This window comes from Canis lupus, chromosome 5, assembly GCF_048164855.1.
Source record: "Canis lupus baileyi chromosome 5, mCanLup2.hap1, whole genome shotgun sequence".
Classification (NCBI taxonomy): Eukaryota; Metazoa; Chordata; class Mammalia; order Carnivora; family Canidae; genus Canis; species Canis lupus.
Window position 1 is genome coordinate 68,941,715 of NC_132842.1, and position 20,305 is coordinate 68,962,019.

Consider the following 20,305-nt stretch of genomic DNA (forward strand, 5'->3'; position numbering starts at 1 on the left):
AGTCCCGCATGGGGCTCCCCCAGGGAGTCTGCTTCTCCCTCTGCCTATGTCTCTGCCTCTGTGTCTCTTATGAATAAGTAAATAAAATCTTTTAAAAAAAAGAAAGTGAAAAGGAAATCTTGAACTTGCTCTAAGCAAGCAGGGCATTTCTCTTTACACTGTATGGAAAGGTTGTATTCTATACAGATTACAGGACATATTCTTGCTTGTTTTAATAAAAAATTATTTTCCCCAATTCTTCAAGTCGATGATCTCGAAAGATGCTCCTTGTTTACTCGTTATCCTCTTAAATTAGCTGTCCTCACCCGCCGCAGGGACCCTAAGCGAGACGTGCATGTTGTTCCGTGTGCAGATCCTGAAAGAACAGCTGGGTTTCGGTCCCCAGGGAGTAGGGGGGACGGTGGGGGCGGAGAGGGGGTCCGCGGGCTGGAGGCCTGGCCCCGCCTCTCCTCTCCCCCGCCCGCCGTAGGGGCGGAGTCGCCTGGGCCAGGCCCGCGGGGGCGGGGAGGGAGTCACTGCCGCCGGGAGCTCGCGCTCGGCTGGTTCCGGGTTGAGAGGCTGCGCTCGGACCGGAGCAGTGGCCGCTGAGCCGGCAGGGGTAAGGGGCCGCGCCGGGCGGGGTCTTGGGGCTGGGATCGGGCAGCTGAGCGCGCTCGCACCCCTCCTCTCCTCTGCCAGGCACAGCCGCGGCGCAGCTCCGCCTGGCTTCCCCCTTCCCCAGAATTCCCCATCCTCTGCTTCTCCCCCTCCCCCCACTGCACCCATCCCGGGATTTCAGTCCCCCTAAGGCGTCCGCCCCCCTCCTGGATCCTCTTATCCCAAAACCCATCCCTTCAGGCTGTCCCTTCCTCTAGAACCTCCTTGCCAGGAGCCCCTTCCCTCAGACACCTACGGCGCCCTCCCTCCAGCACCCATCGCTCCGAGTCACCCACCACCTCGAGACCACCTTCCTGGGCTCGCATCCCGGCTAGTCTCCATCTATCCTGCACCTCTTCCTCGCGTACCCCCCTTCCCTCCCGGACAGCCCCCCTTCCTTCTGCAGCTCCTACTCCTGCCTCTCCTCGCCTGCTCCCCGCACCCATCCCTCGGTGCGGCCCCCGGCAGCGCCGCGCTCGCCCAGCCGCCCCCCTGCATCCCAGGGCCCCCTCTCCGCCGCCCCCAGCGCCATGGCGTGCAGCCTCAAGGACGAGCTGCTCTGCTCCATCTGTCTGAGCATCTACCAGGACCCGGTGAGCCTGGGCTGTGAGCACTACTTCTGCCGCCGCTGCATCACCGAGCACTGGGTGAGGCAGGAGGCGCAGGGCGCCCGCGACTGCCCCGAGTGCCGGCGCACGTTCGCCGAGCCCGCGCTCGCGCCCAGCCTCAAGCTGGCCAACATCGTGGAGCGCTACAGCGCCTTCCCGCTGGACGCCATCCTCAGCGCGCGCCGCGCCGCGCGACCCTGCCAGGCGCACGACAAGGTCAAGCTCTTCTGCCTCACGGACCGCGCGCTGCTCTGCTTCTTCTGCGACGAGCCCGCGCTGCACGAGCAGCACCAGGTCACCGGCATCGACGATGCCTTCGAGGAGTTGCAGGTGAGCGGCCGGGCCGGCCAGGGGGCGGGGCGGGGCCGGGGCGGGGCCGGGGCGGGGCCGCGTCGGAACTGTCACGGGGCGGGGCCGCCGGCGCAGTCAGGGCCCTATCAGAATTAGTGTGGGACGGGGGCGGGGCGGGGCCGCGGTGAGGGGGCGGGGTGCTGGGGGCGGGGCCTCGGGCCGCCTGTCCCCGCCCGGGTCTGAGACAAACCAGAAGTGGGGGTGGGTCCTTGGTTGGGGAGGGGTCACCCGTGGCGTGGGGGGGGACCAGTGAGATCAGAGGCTTGGGGCAGAGTTGGGGACCAGGACGAATTAGAGCTGGGCAAGGGCAGGACTACTGTCTGGGATCAGGGGGCCGGACCTGAAGACAGGACCCACAAATGAATGGGACAGAGTGGGGACAAAGACACAGATGGGAATAGGAGCACTATCGGGGCTGGACAGGGAGCGGGGCCGCCATCCGGGAATAGGTCCAGGACTGTTCGGAGTACCTGAGGGGCAGGCTTGGGACACCACGGAGCAGCACTCAGTCAGGTGTGCATGAGGACCTAGGGGGCAGCACCAGGGCTAGACTGCACTGGGCAGGTCAGGGCTAGTTCTAAGAAAGAGTCTAAGTTATGGCCACACAAACTGCTGAGAGGGTAGGTTACTGGGCCAAGGGCTAGGTCAGGGTGTGTGAAGGGTTAAAACTGGGATCTAGTCCTGGTACCGTAAAACCTATTTAGAGTCTAAACCAGAGTAGAGGCCAGGTTGACAGTGGGAATAGGACTTAAGACTCAAGATTAGGAGAATAAGGCCCTGCAATGAGGTGATTCAAGAAAGGGAGGGGGTGGATCTCTAGGAGTCTCCAGAGGATTTTGATGACCTCTTTGGCTCTGTCACTCACATCAAGACCTTTGAAGACTAAATGAAACAGTATATGCAGGGTAACCTGAGCATAGTCAGCCTGGCACTATAATTGATCTCCCTTAAACCTTCTCATCTTCACTGACCAACTCCTATTCAAGTCTCAAAGCCCAGCTCAAATGTCCTCTCAGTATAAGGCTTCCCCATGCTCCCCTGGCAAAAAAAGAGAAAAGAAAGAAAGAGAAGAAAGAAAGAAAGAAAGAAAGAAAGAAAGAAAGAAAGAAAGAAAGAAAGAGAGAAAAAGAAAAGAAAAAGAAAGAAGAAAAGAAGAAAAGGCATTAGAGCTGCATTTCCCCCAAATATCCTCTGTTAATAAGTATGCTGTTTTTAAAACTAGTGTTCCCAGATCAGCTATATTGGGGAAATATAGTGTATTCTCTATACCCCCCTTGGAGGACTCTCCATGTACATTTTGCATATTAAAGGTTTGGAGAAATCTTGTAGCAAAGAAATCCACTTAATGTGTTTACTAAAATGGCACCCGGGATCCCTGGGTGGCGCAGCGGTTTAGCGCCTGCCTTTGGCCCAGGGCACGATCCTGGAGACCCGGGATCGAATCCCACGTCGGGCTCCCGGTGCATGGAGCCTGCTTCTCCCTCTGCCTGTGTCTCTGCCTCTCTCTCTCTCTCTCTCTCTCTGTGTGTGTGTGACTATCATAAATAAAAAAAAAAAAAAAAAAAAAAATTAAAATGGCACCCAAGCTTATTTCAACCTGGAAGTCTAGAATCTTCTCCTCAACCTAAACTATTTCCATCCACCGGTCCTGTGTCTTTGGCCTTGGGATACCAGTCTAGCACACAGTTCCCAAAGAGCAGAGACAGTCTCTAATTCATCATATCTATGGCCCCAAAGCCTGGCACATCCGTACTCATCAGTAAAGTCTGAATAATGAATGATCAATTCTGGCCTGAGCTGGCCCAGACTGTGGAAGCCTTTGGAAGCAGAAGATTTTTCACTCAGACATTTTTTGAATATGCAGTGGCCTAACTTGGCAGGTAGTAAGTTCCCTGGCTCTTGAGATGCTTAAGCATCTGAACTACTACTTTTCCCTATGTTGTAGGAGGTGTTTCCACACCACCCTCCCCACCTTGTACATGAGTCTCTGCGAATCAACCTGCACTTAGCAGATGAGAAATGGCCCCATGTTCATCATCTCTCCCTTGCTGCCCCTTTCATCACCAAACTGTGACTGACTCCCTCCCTTTCTGGCTCTGAGGCTGGAGAGCAAGAGTTAGGGGCTCTGGGAGCTCGCACAGGCTGGCATTGGCCCTCTGTCCCCAGAGCCTTTGGTCCTGGGTCCTGGTATCCCTATCTCTCCATCTGTGAAGTCACATAAACAGGAAGGAGAGAACCTCTGACATGGCTGAGTGTAGGTTGTGAGGGCTTGAAGAGACCCTGAAACCATCTGTCCAGCCTCTTCCCAACATAGATGTGGAGACTAAGGTCCAGAGAAGTGATATGAGTCCCCCAAAGCCACACTACCACAAAGAGCCAGACTAGAAAGCTCCACCTGCCCCAGCCAGATCCCTCCTCTGCCACTTAGCCCCTCCTCTCCCTGTCTGACTTTCCAGCTAGAGAGGCCTCTGCCTACTGAGCCTGGGTTCCCCTGTCTGCAAACCAGGACATCAGAGCGATTGTGTTTTGTTTTTTTTTACAATCCATTCTGTGTCCTGGGAAATGCAGGAGAAGTTAAATATATATTTTCTCCAAATGTTACTGAAACACTTTTACTCCTCGGTGAAGAGAACAGGACTGCCACTTACCTAACTTCTACTGTATTGTCCTGTGGTCAGACAGTCTTGGGTTCCAAACCTTCTTTCAGCACTGTCTGTGTGACTCGGAAAGTCCCTTCACATAAGCCTTGAGTCTCTGGTCTGTAAACTGGATTCCTTCCTACCAGGACTTCAGGAGGCTGACCTGAGGTGAACTTGCTGTTTGAGATGCTCGGCACATGGTAGGGGCTGGGTCAGCATGCACTCCCATCCCTTCTTCTTCTACCTGTAAGAACTCACGTGCCCAGCTGGGCAAATGCCCAGACCTGTCTCTCTTGCCTGAGAAGGAGGCCTTGCTTTGGTGCCTTCTTTGGGCGTGGCAAGAAGGTGGCAGAGAGACATGCCTTCCCCACGGGAGAGGTAAGCTCCTGGATGAGGTTCAAGCCACTCCCCACCCCACCTGCCTCTCTCTCCTTGTGGGGTAACATAATCAACAGAGCAGGGCTCATTAGCTATTTGTGCACTGGGAATGAGGCTGAGTCTGCCCGACATACCCCCTCCCTTCCCAGCGGTGCTTCTGTCCCCAGGGCTCCTGGAGCCTGGGCTTGGGCCCCTCTCCTGGAGAATAACAAACTCAGAGCGGGCAGGGCCTTGGAGATCTTTTGGTGCCACCCTCAGTTGACAGATGCAGAAATGGCAGAGGAGGGAGGGGACCTTGCCCAAGGCCTGAGGCCAGAGGAGGCCACGTCTGAGCTCAGCTGGAGTCTCCTCATATCCCACCTAGTGGTTGGAGATTTTACATTTATTATAAATCCTGGAGGTAGCAGAGCAGAAAGGTTAAGAATTCTGGCTTTGTACTGGGCAGCTTCAATCCCAGTGCTACCATTTTCTGGCAGTGTGGCCTTAGAAAACTTAACATCTCTGAGCTTCAAGTCCCTCATTGACAGCAATGGAGATGGATTAAACAAGATGACATTTGCGAGAACTTAGTAATGCACTCAGTAAATGACAGTCTAGTGTGTTATCATACCATGCAGTTCTGACATTCGGGGCCAGATAAGTCTTTGTGTGCAAGGCAATCCTGTGCATTATAGAATGTTTAAGAGTATCCTTGGCCTCTAACCACTAGCACTAGCCAGTAGGCTTCCCACCCTCCCACCCCTCCAACTCCACCAAGCTGTGACAGCCAAAAACGTCTCCAGGATTCATCAAATGTCCCCTGGGATCAAAATCACCCCTGGTTGAGAACCTCGCCCTAGAGAAGCCCTAATCAGCTTTCCAGGCTCTGCTCAAATATCACCTCCTCCTTGAAGCTTTCCCTGACCTGCCAAGCAGAATTGCTTTGAACTTGATTCCAATACTGGGGTCAGATCCTGGCATCATCACTGATGAGCTTTGTGTCCTTGATCAGGTCGCTTTACTTCTCTCAGCCTCAACCTGCTCATCTACAATGTGGGAATAATATGACCTCCTTGAGAAGGATGTTCTAAGGGTTAGGGATGCTGTATCAAACGTGCCTGATACTGTGCCTGGCACTGAGTAGCACACAACAATTTTTAAGTCTCTTTATTGTTTCTGATTGTAAAATTAAATATCAACAGAGCTTTATAACCTGAAAGTTAAAGTCTCTGCCATAATCTCACCCCATAGGAAAACATGGTTAGAATTGCTTTGTGATTCTTCAGAATTTTTATTGTGTGAAGAGCATGTGAGTTTGTGCGTGCGTGTGTATGTGTGTGTGTTCATGCTTTCCCCCACCCTACCTTTTTTTTTCTACTGCTGAGCCACGGACCACAGAGCCAAAGGGAAGAAGGGACCCCATCTCAGAAGGGTTTAGGACTTCTCAGCCAATACCTATTGGGCCCTGGCCCATTGCCTGGGACTAGACTAAGCACTTTTCTTGTATTGCCTCATTTAATCTTCATAAAACCCTGTCAAGTGGGTCCTGTCATTTGCTCCTCTTCCAGATAAAGAAACAGGCTCAGAGGAATTGAGTGCCGAGTTCGGTCACCCAGCTGGGAAATGGCAGAGACAGGATGAGAAGCCAGTCTGACTGGGCCACTCACGGCCTCCTGGCTGCCTCTGAGGGCCAGGTAGTGGTCCTGTCCCCTGCCCCTGCCCACCCCTTCCTGCCTGTCTTTGTATTTCAAGAACTCAGCACAGAGTCAGGCTAAGGACACTGTCTGCTAGCTGATGCACCAAGGGCAGGTGGCTGGATGTCATCTCGGTCAGGCATGCATCCGGCTCTCTGGCCTGAGATCTCAGCTTCCATGCTTCCAGAGAAGGGATCATTCAGTCCCAGCCACCTCCTCCAGGTGTCATGTGACCATTGGAGCCTCTCCCAAGGCCTGTGTCCTACCAGGGGAGATGGTGCTGGATCTGCTTCGGATGGGACCCCTGACGAGCTGGGTGTAGTGACAGCCACATAGGGAAAGAGCAGGGTTAGGGGACCAGGTTCAAATCCTGACTCCAGCTTCTTTCAGCTGAGTAGAGGGCACTGCCTTCTCTCACCCTTTCCTGATGTGGGAAATAGAAGTAAGAACAAGACTGGCCACTTGATGTGTAAAAGAGAGAGAGAGAAAGAGTTGCTGCCTATCCAAACAGATAACAGCAACAACAACAAAAAACAGATAACAGATGTGAAGCCACTTTATTTGGTGCCATGGACAGGGAGGCAGCCAGGTTGTTTGTGTTCCAGGGAAGCAGACTCTGCTGTTACTTTTCCCAGCAGAGGACACGATTTATGTGCAAACAGCAGCCTCCATGGAGGCGAGGCTGGCCGTGAGTCAAACTCAGGGCTGCCTGTTGGCATCTCGACTTCTGTCCTCACAGGTGTCTGTGGGCTGCCAGGAATGTTCATCCAGGACATCTTGGCTAAGCATAGGCCACAGCGTAGAGACTTGAACCTGGGTGGCCTCGGGATGTTTATTTCATAGAAAGCAAAGGATCTGGTAGGCGATGACAACAGAAATAAAAACAACTCTAAGGAAAACACTAGCCAAAGTTTATTGGGCACTGGTTGTGTGCTAGGTGCTGTGATGGGCATTAAATCCTTCTTCCTTCCCAATTCCTTGTGTGGGACCAGCACCAGCACCAGCACCATTTGATAGATGAAGACATTGAGGCTGAGAGGTTCCGTAACTTGCCCAGATGGAATGGGTGTGGGAGGATGCCAGTGGGAGCCAGAGCCAGGCACTCAGACTCCAGTCTGTCTGGCTCAGAACTCACCTTCCTCACCAACATCCTAACTGCCTCAGGGAACATCTGAAGGCAGAGGGGGCCTCAGAGACCACGACACAGCATCATTTACTTTCTGCACCTTGAGCTCTGCTTGGACGCCAGGGTGGGTATAGAGGATTTGGAGGTGAGTTCCATCTTGAACTCAGGGACTCAGTCAATAATTTCTTCACTCAGCACTCCTGCTGTGGCAGCTGAGGGCCAGGCTGTGTGCCAGGCTCAGGAGAGAGCTGAAGGAGCCCTGGCTCTGCTTTGTGGTTTGGGGGGAGGGGCCATAAGCTGTGAGGTCATGTCCCAGGCTCCTGTGGCTGTAACTGGGAGTTGTCCAGGCCCCGTGGGGCTAACAGTTGAGCTGAGATCAGAGAGAGACGACATCGTGGACACAGGAAATAAATGCGATCCACAGCGATCCACAGCCCCCATCACCTGGGTGCAGAGTGCAGGGGCAGGTCCAGTGCTTTGGCTGGCTCTCTCACTGAATCCTCACGGCCAACCTGTGAGGTGGGTCCTCATTTACCAATGAAGAAACTGAGGCTCAGAAATTGTGCCTGCTGCCCCGGAAGCAGTAAGTGTTGCTGGAACTGGAACTCACTCAGGTGGTCAGACCAGGGACAGGCATAGAGATGAGCTGGTGGTTAGTTGTGGTCAGAGGGGAGGGTGCCTGAGGCCAGGCAGGAACGGGAAAGAGATGTTGCACCGGCTCTGAAAGGGCCTTGAACAGTCTCCCACCCCCACCCTGGGGAGCTTGGATTTGTTCCCAGAGATGCTGGGGAGCCAGGAACAGGTTTGAGCTGACAAGCAGGGCCCAGTCAGATCTATGTGATGGGCAGCGGGCAGTTGGAGGGCTGGGAGAGCCTGGGGGGGCAAGAGGGGAACAGCCAGGAGGCCTTGCGAGAGGCTGCAGGTGGTCCTGGAGGGGTGAGGCTCAGAGAGAGAGAGGACATGCAGGAGTTCAGGCCTGTTGGGGGAGTAGGAGCATCAGGGGTTCTGGGCATGGAAGAGGGATGAGGAGAGGAAAAAGCTGGGGGCAAGTTCAGTTTGCCATGTTAAGGTATCTGGTGTCCTTAGGTTAGAGCAGGAGGGAGAGCAGTGCCGGAGTGCAAGAAGGGGAGGGGGCTCAGGCACCTGCGCATGCTGGCAGCACGCTGGCCCTTTTGTGGGGTCCCACCATGACCCCATGGGTGGTTCTGATCCCCATTTTACAGATAAGGCTCCCAGAGGTGGGCCCTGAGAGGGGAAGAGGTGATCTGCTCAGGGTCACACAGCCAGATTCAAACCCAGGTTTCCCTGATGCCAGAGTTCATGCTGTCCCCTCCGAGCAGCCCTGTTGGTGACAGGGGTGAGAAGGGGTCCCTGAAGTCTTCAGGCAATGGCTTCCTGCAGCAACTTTGTTTTCTAGGCTGGGAGAGGGTGGCCCCACAGGAGGGGAGGTCTGGCATTGGGAGCATATGAGCCCTGGCTCTCTGTCCTCCCCCCAGCTGCTGCCCCAGTCCTGGCCTCTCCAAACCTCTGGGAGCCCCAGAGGCTCCCAGCTGACATTTGCATAATTGTCTACTCAGGTCTGCGCCAGCCCTGACTCTGTTCCCACTCCAAAGGAAGGGGTACAGAGCTGTGGTTCTGCCCTCTATGGTTGGTCCCTCCTGACCCTCCTCCTCCTGACATCCTGCTCTGATGGGACCTGCAGAGCCCAGCTCCCCCAAGCTGACCTTCAAGGCCTCCTCCCCCTCCACCCCAGCCTTCCCAGCTTGTGACTCCACCCACCCAGCCATAGCGGGCTCCTGTCATCCCCAGCTGCCCCCCACTTCCTGCACACACCAGGTGTGCCCCTGCTCAACTAGTCTCTCCACCCAGGATGCTCAGGCCCCACCCAGGAGACGTGAAGGAACGCTGCCTGTCCATCCATCTTCCCCGGGCCTTCCGTCAGAAATACACTCTCTCCTGGCAGCTCTGCTGGTTCTGACTCCCTATTTCACAGGAAATTGGGATGATTATGATGACAATGACAGCACCCTAAGAGTGACTGAATATACCCTGTGCATCATGTCAGGTCATGAATTAAGTTGTCTGATCCTTACAACCACAGAGCCAACACTGGTATTAGCTGCACTTTACAGATTTGGAAAGTGTGTGTGACCTCAGGGAAGCTGACTGACCTCTCTGAGCCTCTGTTTCCCCCTCTGTGAGATGGAGGTGACAAAGGCACTCACCTTATGAGGCTGTTGTGAAAATTACGTGACCTGCACCTGTGAAGCTGAACGTCACCACTGCCCTTCTGAGCTCCCTCTACCACTTAGAGCTTCCTGGTTCCTGTCTCACTTCTGCTGGTGGTCCATTTTCTGGTTGGTTCTCTTCTGTCAAGCTGTGTGGCCACAGGCCAGTCAGTCCCTTCTCGTAGACCTCAGTTTCCTGTTACAGAAATCTGGAGGGTTTAACCAGACGGTTCCTGGTGTTCCACATCTGTGCTGTGTGAGACAGGAGCCACCAGTCACATGTGGCTCACGTGCACTTGAAATGTGTAACCCAACACTTTGGTGCCACTGAGGAACTGAGTTTCAGTTTTATTTAATTCCAAATCATTTTAACTTTAGTAGAAAAAGCACATGGCTAATGGCTGCTGTCTTGGACAGTGCAGGTCTGGACCAAGAGACCAGGCTGGAGCAGAAGTTTGGGGCCAGTGGTGAAGGCCTGAATGCCATGCTCAAGCTTCATGCTCACCTTTCCAGATGCCATGGAACTCCTGCCATGGGGAATGGGGAAGAAGAACGCACAGATGTGTCTGGTGGAGCAGTCATTCCAGCTGCTCTGTGGGGCACTTGAAGAGTACAAGGGCGGAGGGGAGCCTAGGGTCATAGCTCAGAAAAGCAGAGGTGAAAACTGAACCAGGGGAAGGTGAGGACAGGAGACAGTAGCTGCCAAGACAAACCTGATGACTGATTGCATTGGTGGATGGGCAGTGTCAAGGATGACTCCCAGATTTCTTGTTTGGATGGCAGTAGGGGTGGGGTGGCCTTCACTGAGATGGCAATATGGGAAGAGCAGCAAGCCTGGTGTCCCCTATCTCTATTCCGGCATTCTCTGTCATGTTAATGCATGTGTCCCTGTCTCCCCCCACCCCAACTAACTCATTAGCACCCCTCCTGAGACATCATGGGTTGGGGCTTGACATCCTTCTGTCTGTTGCTGACACAGGATCACGTGGGCCAAGGAGGCCTCTGCCCATGTTTGTGGAATGGGCAAGGAGGGCTCTGTTGCTCCCAGGGTCCAGTAGAAAGAGGCAGGTCTGCTCCCTCATTCCTCGCCCCTGGAAGCAGGGAGAAATTTGTCCAAGTCTCTTGGGTGCCCTCAGAAATGAGAGGAACTCTACCTCCAGGGCAGTTTTCTCAGACTCGGAGGAGCTGCTTGGGGAGCTGAGTCTTATGTGGACCCATGAGGACATTGGAAGGGAAGGGGGATTGTCACACTCAGCTCATCCCTCAGATACCTGCATGTCTGTTCACCATGTCCCAAGCTGGACAGACGCAGGCCATCAGGAAGGGCCTGAGGAGCATTCATTCTGTACTGTCAGGTGAATGAGATTCGTCTGCTCCAAGGACTCAGATGCCCAAGAACCTGTTAGGAATGACTCTCGGCTGTTAGTAACAGACACCTGGCTAAGCAGCCACAATTAGATGGTGTGTGTTTCTGTCTCCCGTACAACATGCCTATAGGAAAGGCCCCCAGGCAGTGAGTGGTGGAGCCAGCCTCCTCAGGTTCCTGTGAGCTGACTGTGCCAGTGTCTTCTCAGTCTGTGTCCAGTGACCTCGCATTGAGCACTTGAAATTGGCTTTAGTGAAAGCATTTACACCACAGAAATTGGCAAACACTATAAATCAGGGTTTGTTTTTGTTTTTGTTTTTGTTTTTTTTGGAGGGCCAGCGCCCTAGCTCACCACTGAGCAGTGATGCTGTGGCTGACTGTGTGCTGTGGCTGTGGGTCCCACAGTCATCAGGGACCCAGGCTCCCCCCTCTTACCCCTCTGGTTTCAGCTTCAACTTCCATCTTTACAGCTGCCCTGTGGCCTGAGGTGGCTCGCAGAGTTGCAGCCATCCTTCTGTGGGAGCTCTGCTGTCACAGCATAAGCTGCTCCCAGTGTCCCTTCTAACTGTTTCCAAGGCTGGCTCCTCCCCATCCTGCCACTGTGTCATCTCAGGTGACAGCTCAAAGAAAAGAAGCCTTCCCTGACCACTCTCGCCACACATGGGCCCCTCCTGCACTGCTTTATTTTCTCTAGAGCACAGACTAGAATCCAAAAATCACCTGGTTATTTTGTTCTTTTCCTTGCTCAGTATGTCTTCCCCGCCACACTGGACGGTCCTTATGGATGTGGACTGTCTGTCTTGCTCTCTGCTGTGTCACCAGAGCCTCAACAGTGTCTGGCACATAGTAGTTGCTTAATATTTGTTGCATGACCAAAGAGTAATAAGCAAAGATAATTTCTGCATGTTTCCCTTAGCATGTCATCATAATTATCTTCCCATGTTGCTACCTATTCTGTAAAATTAGCTGGGCCAGATGTTTTCCAAGGGCCCTCCCTGCTATGATGAGCTGAGTGAGTAGGAGGGAAGGAAGTGAGGGTGAACAGGTAGGGCAGCTCCGTGGCATCTCTTGCAGCCTAGGCTGACTGGGGAAACCCAGTCCTGCTCAGAGGCTGTTTCCATGGACATTCATCCACAAAGCAAACTTCCTGGAGCCCCATCTTGTTGCCAGGCCATTGATAGCTGTAGGGGCTGTGGAGCAGGAAATGGTAAGGGCCTGCCCCACTGAACTCACGGGCTCATAGGGGGAGGCCCTGGGGACAGACAGGAGAACCAGTTATGATACAGTGGGCCAAATGCCCCATACATGCAGAGAGCTGGACTTGTCATGGTGGTACCCACCTCTACACCACATTCATTCATTTGACAAATATTCGTTGAGGCCCTACTGTGTGTGGAGCACTGTTCTAAACACAAGCAAGCTCAACAAGACTCCTGCCCTCATGATAGTCATAGTGCTGTGGATGAGACAACCACCTGACTGGCGAGTAAGAGCATCTCAGACAGCAGAAGGTGCCAGAAAGACCTTGAAACAGGATGTGGGACAGAGGGTGTAGAGGATGATGCTGTACATGGAGACCTTCCTGAGGACGTGGCATCTGAGCTGATATGTTAATGACATAAAGGAATCACCAGGAGAAAATCCGAGTGGAGTGCACTGGCCAAAGGAAACAGCAAGGGCAAAATCATGAAGCTGAGACAAGCCCGTGATGGAGCAACAGAAAGAAGGCTGCCTGGCTGTGTGGGAGTCAGGGGAGATGGATGGTGAAGACAGGTGTGGGACCAGCATTGAAGCAGGCATCCCCCAAACTCAGTGATTGAGATGGATAATATTTAATGCAATTTTTAAAAACCAATAGTAAAGCAAAAAGCCCCACGATGAACATAATATCAAATTCTTTTTATTTTTAAAGATTTTATTTATTTATTCATAGAGACACAGAGAGAGAGCGGAGCAGAGGAACAGGCAGAGGAAGAAGCAGGCTCCATGCAGGGAGCCCGATGTGGGACTCGATCCAGGGTCCCCAGGATCACACCCCAGGCTGCAGGCAGCGCTAAACTGCTGCGCCACCGGGGCTGCCCATATCAAATTCTTAAGTAAAAACAAGATTACTCGCAGTGTCATGCTAAGCTCTACTGGAACCTGAGGCAAAGGGAAAAATCAGTAATACTAATCGTGGCTTTAAGGTTCCCCTATGTTGTATAGTGGATTTTTGTCGCCGTTTGTTATGGGTGTCATCACTGTAGAAAGCAGGTCACCTGACGTCAAGATCGGGGTCTCCAGAACCAGACTGCTTGAATCGCAAATATGATTTTACCCATACTCGCTTAGCTGCAAGCTTTTGAGCCAGTTTCATGACCTCTCTGTACCCATTTTTCCATCAGTAAGAGTGCCTTCCTCTGTGCTGTTGAGGGGACTAAATGACCCAGCGCGAGCACAGGACTGAGAACAGGCCTAGCCCCCTGGACGCTTAGTCGTGGCGGCGGACAGGGGTACCTTGGTACCCACGAGCGGATTCTAAGCCGGGAGTCTCCGCACATGAGGCTGGGGCGGAATGGATGGAGAGGCGGGTGCAGACAGGGAGCCCGCGGGCTCCTGGGATGGCTGGAGAGGAGGGTGTGGCAAACTCCAGAAGAAAGCCGCCTCCGTACCTGGGGGCGTGGGGGGCTGAACCGTGCGCGGAGCACGGCGTTGGGCCCGGTCGCGGGAGCGCGGCGGTCTGGCCCGGCCCGGCCCGGCCCCCATCCCGGCCTTGTGTCCTCCCAGAGGGAGCTGAAGGAACAGCTTCAGGCCCTTCAGGACAGCGAGCGGGAGCACACCGAGGCGCTGCAGCTGCTCAAGCGACAGTTGGCCGAGACCAAGGTGAGCGCGGCCTGGGCGCGGGGCGGGGCCCGCGGTGGGCGGGGCCTGCTGGGAGGGGCGGGGCTTAGAGGTGCCAATTATGCGGGGGCGGGGCTTACCCTGATGTAAGGTTTGTTTTTTTAATTTTTTTTATTGGAGTTCAATTTGTCAACATATAGCATAACACCCAGTGCTCATCCCTCCCAAGTGCCCCCCTCAGTGCCCGTCACCGAGTCACCCCAACACCCCCCCCACCTCCCCTTCCACTACCCCTTGTTCATTTCCCAGAGTTAGGTGTCTCTCATGTTTTGTCACCCTCACTGACATTTTCACTCATTTTCTCTCCTTTCCCTTTATTCCCTTTCACTAATTTTTATATTCCCCAAATGAATGAGACCATATGTTTGTCCTTTTCCGATTGACTTATTTCATTCAGCATAATGCCCTCCAGGTCCCTCCACATTGAAGTAAATAGCGGGTATTTGTCGTTTCTAATGGCTGAGGAATATTCCATTGTATACAAAGACCACATCTTCTTTGTGTAAGTGAGTGAGACGGACTCAGTCATCCTTTGACTGAGGGAGGGACTCGGACTGGTGCCTGGCCTTACCTGTAGGACCCTTTCCCCGTCCTGCTCTGAGTGAGGTGGGACCAGGGACCCGTCCTGCAGGGCTGGGAGAATGTACCTAGTTTCTCTTAACTCTGGTCTTATTAAACATACTCGCCCGTCACCAGAGGAGCCAGCCCTGAGCCTGTTCCCTTGTGGCCCGGCCTTGGTATCTCTCTTAAACTTAAACTGTGAGGATATGGACTTACTGTAAAGTAGTGCCAAACCCTGTAGTCTCTGGCTGCAGTGGTTTGAAAAGAAAGGCTTTTTCTTTTCTTTTCTTTCTCTTTTTAAGATATTATTTATTTATTCAGGAGAGATACACAGAGAGAGGCAGAGACACAGGCAGAGGGAGAAGCAGGCTTTCTGTAGGGAGCCTGAAGCAGGGCAGAATTCCAGGACCTGGGGATCACACTCTGAGCCAAAGGCAGACACTCAACCACTGAGCCACCCAGGCGTTACAGAAAGGCCTTTTCTTGACCTGAGAGGGAGGCCCTGGATTCGGATCCAGCCACTAACTCGCTGTGTGACTTTGGGTAAACTGCATACTTTTCTGGAACCCCAGTCTTTCCCATTTGTACACTAGAGACTCTGCCAAGCTCCTTCTGGCCCTGAAGTTCTAGATCCCAGGGCCTCCCTCTGAGTCCCCCCCCCCCCACACACACACACAAATGTCTCACCAACTGGTGAGCTTTGATTGATGCCCTTTCTGGGACCAAGACTTGGGGACCCAGGCCCAGCCGCTAAGCTCTATGATTATTTCAGTCTGGTCCCACTAGCTAGCAGGGGTGCAGCTGCCACTAGCAGCTGAACTAGAGCCTTAGGAATGCTCTGGACCTCTGGAGGTCACCCTGAGGCCTGGAGAGGCCATTGGAGATCCAGTTTTATGCCCCAGCTTGGCCACCAACCCGTGTGGGGTCTCAGGGAGGTCATGACAAACATTTCTTTGGAAAACATTCTGGAGCGCCTGCAGGCAGGACCCTCAGCAGGCAATAGATGAGAAACAAAGGACTCTATCTAGCTTGTTTGCCTTCCACAGCCTCAGTTTCCCCATTTTCCTGGTGATTCTGAACCCTCAGGTGAAGAGAAGCAAATGGAAGACTATGTGAATGAGAGCAGAGTATTATAGTCTAGTTTTTTCTCTAGTGTTCTCTCCTCTCCGCTCCCCATTGTTTTTCTCCACTGACCTTTTCCTCCCCTGCTTTCCTGTCCATCTGTCTACCTCTGGGGGGTCCTGTGGGGCCACCTCCCCCTCCAGTTCCCCCAGCCCTGCTTCCTGTCTGGACTGGGGTGTTTATACAAGAAATGCCTATGGATGCTTTGGAGGTCATATTTCACCTGGTGCCTGACTCGGCTTTCCTGCAGCGCCTGCCCCTCCAATGGCCCGGCCTGAGGGCCTGTCTGAACTCCCTCCCTGGTCCCAGTGTTTTCCTTGGTCGGGGCTGACCAAGTGACGCATTCTTGGCAGGGTGTTCTTCTGAAACGGCCCCAGTTCCTCGGAGCCCCAGTGTATTCCCAGGGCTGTGGTGGGCTGGGGTAGGGGCCGCTTTCTCAGCCACAGCACAAAAGGGATGGGGGGTGGGGTGGGGGTGGCTCTGCCCTAGAAAAAACTAGAATAAATGGGGCACACCGATTGAGCTGAACCTTTCTCTGTGCTGGTAATTGTGTTTCCCATTCATTGTCTCACTGAACCCCACAGAATGTCACCTCTGTGACAGCAGGACTCCTCAGAACCCAGCACAGTGCTTCCCACACAATAAATAGTTGTAGAACAAATGAGTGTGTGTGTGTGTGGTGTGAGGGGGACACCTTTTGAGGTAGGAATCTTATCTCCACTCTATTGGCAAGGAAACTGAGGTACAAGGAGGTTGAAAAACCAGCCTACGGCCCCATAGCTAGTAGTATGTGGTTAATTGGGAGCTTACTATCCAGTTTTGTCAGAACCTAGTGCATATTCCAGCCACATGCTGGGATGTCCTCAGCCAGATCTATGGCTGTGTGGTCAGCAAGACAGGTAGATTGGGAAGACTTATCAGGGACATACTTGAGGCACCTGGAATGGCTGTCACTCTGTTATTCCACTTTTAGCTGCCCCCTTCCTGCCTCTCCCCCCTCTTCTTGTCCTTCCTCTTTTGTCCTGGAGATACTAGGCCCCCATCCTAAAAAGAAAATGGAGTCTGCACCCACCTCTGCAGAGCAATTTTTGTCAAGATTCTTCCTCCTTCACCTCTCAAGCAGATTTTGACTGCCAGCCCTGTGCCAGGCCCTGGGATGGGCACAGGAAATTCAAGCCTGGGAAAGACGTCATTCTTACCCCCAGGGGTTTGTTCACTAGCTGGAGCCACATAAAATGTAAGACTGTGTATTAAGAATATTTACAGAATGCTTTGGAGACACTTAACTATTTAATTGCCTGGAAAAGTTAGGGAGGTTATCACAGAGGAGGTAGCTTTCAGTCTGGGTCTTGCAGGATAAGTAGGAGTTTGCCTGTTGAATAAAGATTTTGTTGGGAGGGGGTCCATCCTAGACAGGTGGAATTGCAACAGAATGGCAATGAAGAGGTAAGTTGGGATCAGATTGAGGACTTTGAAGCCAGGCTAAGGGATTTAGTGTTTTACTACTTATCAAGGAGCCAAAAAATGTTCCTAAACAGCATTGGCTTTGATCTGCTTTGCACATTAGAAGGGTCACTGAGGCAGTGAGTTTGGTTGCCAAAGACACAGAGTTGACTTGCGGACCAAGAGAGTTGGGTGGCCTATGGGATCCCAGGAGTATGTGTGGTTGAGGCAGGTGGAAAGACGAATGTGGTGCTCAGAAGACATGCTAGGCCACAGATAAGGACGTAGCAGCATCCTCAATGCAGCGGGGCTGGAATATATAGGAGGACATGTAGATGAGAAGGGAAGGAGCTGGCTGGGAAGGAGCAGCCACAGAGGTGAGAGGCAAACCAGAACCTGCAGCTAGTAGGGACTGCCCAGTGTGCCAAACACTGCCATAGAAGGTTGAGAAGGAGCTGGAAGGAGTGGATGTGGGATTTGAGGGTCCTTTGAGGGGGCAGCGGCAGATGGGGCAGGGAAGGCAGGCCTCATCTTCTCCACCTGTGACCTGCACGGAAGCCTCAGGGTTCAGGGAGGGGCTCGGGGAGGCCACAGGCAGGCTGGCTGTGCAGCCCCAGCCTCTCCTCCGCCCCCTTTGTCTGCCTGGCGCTCTGGGTGGGCATGCGCGGGGAGGCTGGCCCACTGCCAGCAGTTCTTCCTGCCGCCGCGACAGGAGGGAACTGGCCCTAATTGAGCCTTTGTCAAGCCTCCCACAGAGCCCTGGGCACTGAACACAGCAGGGTCTCTGACTCCGTGAACTCCCAGCCAGAATCCCACAAAGTAAAATTGCAGAGGCAGGTCCCGCACGCTGCCGCAGCCTGGCCACACTTCCGTACCCCCCGTACCCCCGTGCTGTCCTGACTCGTGCTGCTCCCTGCAACCCCAGTGGACTTCCTGCCAGTCTGGGCCCCAGCTCAGAGGCCACCTCTCAATGAAGACTTCCAGGATGTGCCTGTTAGAATTGGTCCCTTTTAATAATCAGGCTCTTTCTCTGCACCCCAAACAATGCCATGCATTTTGTGAACATGCCCCCAATTAATCTTCCCCAGGACCCTGTGATGTGGTCATGTTACTCCCTCACAGAAAAGAAGACAGGGTCAGAGACATCAGGGGACTGAGCTTGCCAATGCTAGAGACCCAGAGCTGTTGGGCACCGAAGCCTGTGGCCTTCACCACGCGGGCCCCTCCTGGGCCTGGTGGTTCCCGCGGAGCAGAGAACTAGGCAAGTCCAGTCTTGCCTCCTGTGATCATGGTTTTAAGCTCCATCTCTGGTTTCTTGGCGAGGAGGTCACAAGGGTGGCTGGACAGATCGAGTGACCACCAAGGTCTACCTGGCACTTTGCAGTTTATAAAACTCTCTGATATCTGCAATCTCCTTGTCATCTTCACTTGAGCCCTAGGAGTGATTTTTTTTTTTTTTTTGCAAATAAAAACCTCACTGGATCCTAGAGTGAACTCAGCATCTTCTCCCCACCTACCACCTCTCCCCCAGCTTCCACGTCCCCCCCACCCCCAAGCCAGAAAGCTGGGCATCATCCTCACCCTCACACTTTTCTCTCCTGCATCCAGCCTGCACCCCAATGTCTTTCAAGCCACGGTCCCTCTGCCACTCCTCTAGTTCAAGCCACAGTGTGTCACCCAGAGCGTTTCATTCGTTTCCTAAGGGGCACGTGGAATCAGGCCCGGCCCCCCCTACGCCAGCCTGCCATGCCACCGTGCTTTGCCAGGTTGCCATTCCTGGGCCAGAGCCTACCCTTCCCCGGTCTTTCTTCTCACCACTTCAAGGCTCTCGGTTTCCTCCTCTCTCCCAGGGGTCACCCCATCTACTCCCCCGGGCATAACCCCTGATGACTGTCCCCACAGTCTTCCACCAAAGGCTTGCGGACCACCATCGGTGAGGCGTTCGAGCGGCTACACCGGCTGCTGCGGGAGCGGCAGAAGGCCATGCTGGAGGAGCTGGAGGCGGACACTGCTCGCACGCTGACCGACATCGAGCAGAAGGTCCAGCGGTACAGCCAGCAGCTGCGCAAGGTGCAGGAGGGCGCCCAGATCCTGCAGGAGCGGCTGGCTGAAACTGACCGCCACACCTTCCTGGCCGGGGTGGCCTCGCTGTCCGAGCGGTGAGTGCCCGCCGCCAGCCAGCTGCCTCCCCCTGCACACACAGGCCTCCCCTGTTAACTCCCTCGGAGATAGTTCCAGCTGCCAAACCCTTTCACACACATAGGAACAGGCAGAGAGAAGCTGGATCGCTTGGCCAAGGCCCCTCATCTAGTATATGGTGGAGCCAGGATTCAACTGCAGGTCTCTCTGGTCCCATAACCACCTTTAATAAAAATACCCATTATTGGTCTTTCTTTTTTTTTACAAGTTTATTTTTTTAAAAGACTATTTATTTATTCATGGTAGACACAGAGAGAGAGAGAGAGAGAGGCAAAGACACAGACAGAGGGAGAAGCAGGTTCCATGCAGGGAGCTCGATGTGGGACTCGATGCTGACCCAGGATCATGCTCTGAGTCAAAGGCAGATGCTCAACTGCTGAGCCACCCAGGTGTCCCTTATTATTGGTCTGTTGATGATCAGTGCTGATAGCTAACATCAGGTATTTGGTGTTGACCATGAGCCCAGCACTGTGGTGAGCACTTTATGTCCATTACTCCATGTAGTCCTTACAAGGCAAGAAAGCAGGTGCTATCATAGTACCCATTTTTTTAAAAAAAGATTTTATTTATTTATTCATGAGAGGCACAGAGAGAGAGAGAGAGAGAGAGGCAGAGACATAGGCAGAGGGAGAAGCAGGCTCCATGCAGCGAGCCTGACGTGGGACTCAATCCTGGGTCTCCAGGATCACACCCTGGGCTGAAGGTGGCGCTAAACTGCCGAACCGCTGGGGCTGCCCCATAGTATCCATTTTAAAGGTGAAGAAACTGAGGCTATAGAGAGGTAGCAAGTGACACAAGTAGGCACTTGAATCTGGGGCTGTCAGACTTTACGTACACGATCTTGCCGTTTGTCAGCTGCCCTGAACATGGCTATAAGGCCCCCAGTGCTGGGAACAAAATCTAGCCCCCAATGCAGCCTGCTCTCCTTTCTTTCCAGACTTAAAGGGAAAATCCATGAGACCAATTTGACTTATGAAGACTTCCCGACCTCCAAGTACACAGGCCCCCTGCAGTACACCATCTGGAAGTCCCTGTTCCAGGACATCCACCCAGGTAAGGCCCTTCCAGCCAGTCACTGAGAGCACCCCAGGAAGA

General features: G+C 53.5%; 1 protein-coding gene across 2 annotated transcripts in view; it reads left to right on the forward strand.

Moving 5' to 3' along the window:
- Positions 1-516: 516 nt before the first annotated feature.
- TRIM62 (tripartite motif containing 62) overlaps positions 517-20,305 on the forward strand; it is a 31,466-nt gene continuing 11,677 nt past the window's right edge. Inside the window, exons 1-5 of one of the 2 annotated variants that reach the window (XM_072827171.1) lie at positions 517-598; positions 1,043-1,574; positions 13,772-13,867; positions 18,914-19,170; positions 20,148-20,263. In XM_072827171.1, coding sequence (XP_072683272.1) covers positions 1,167-1,574; positions 13,772-13,867; positions 18,914-19,170; positions 20,148-20,263 — 877 coding nt within the window. In that variant the 5' untranslated portion in view covers positions 517-598; positions 1,043-1,166. The remainder of the gene's footprint in view (positions 599-1,042; positions 1,575-13,771; positions 13,868-18,913; positions 19,171-20,147; positions 20,264-20,305) is intronic. The other variant, XM_072827172.1, reaches the window with a different exon arrangement.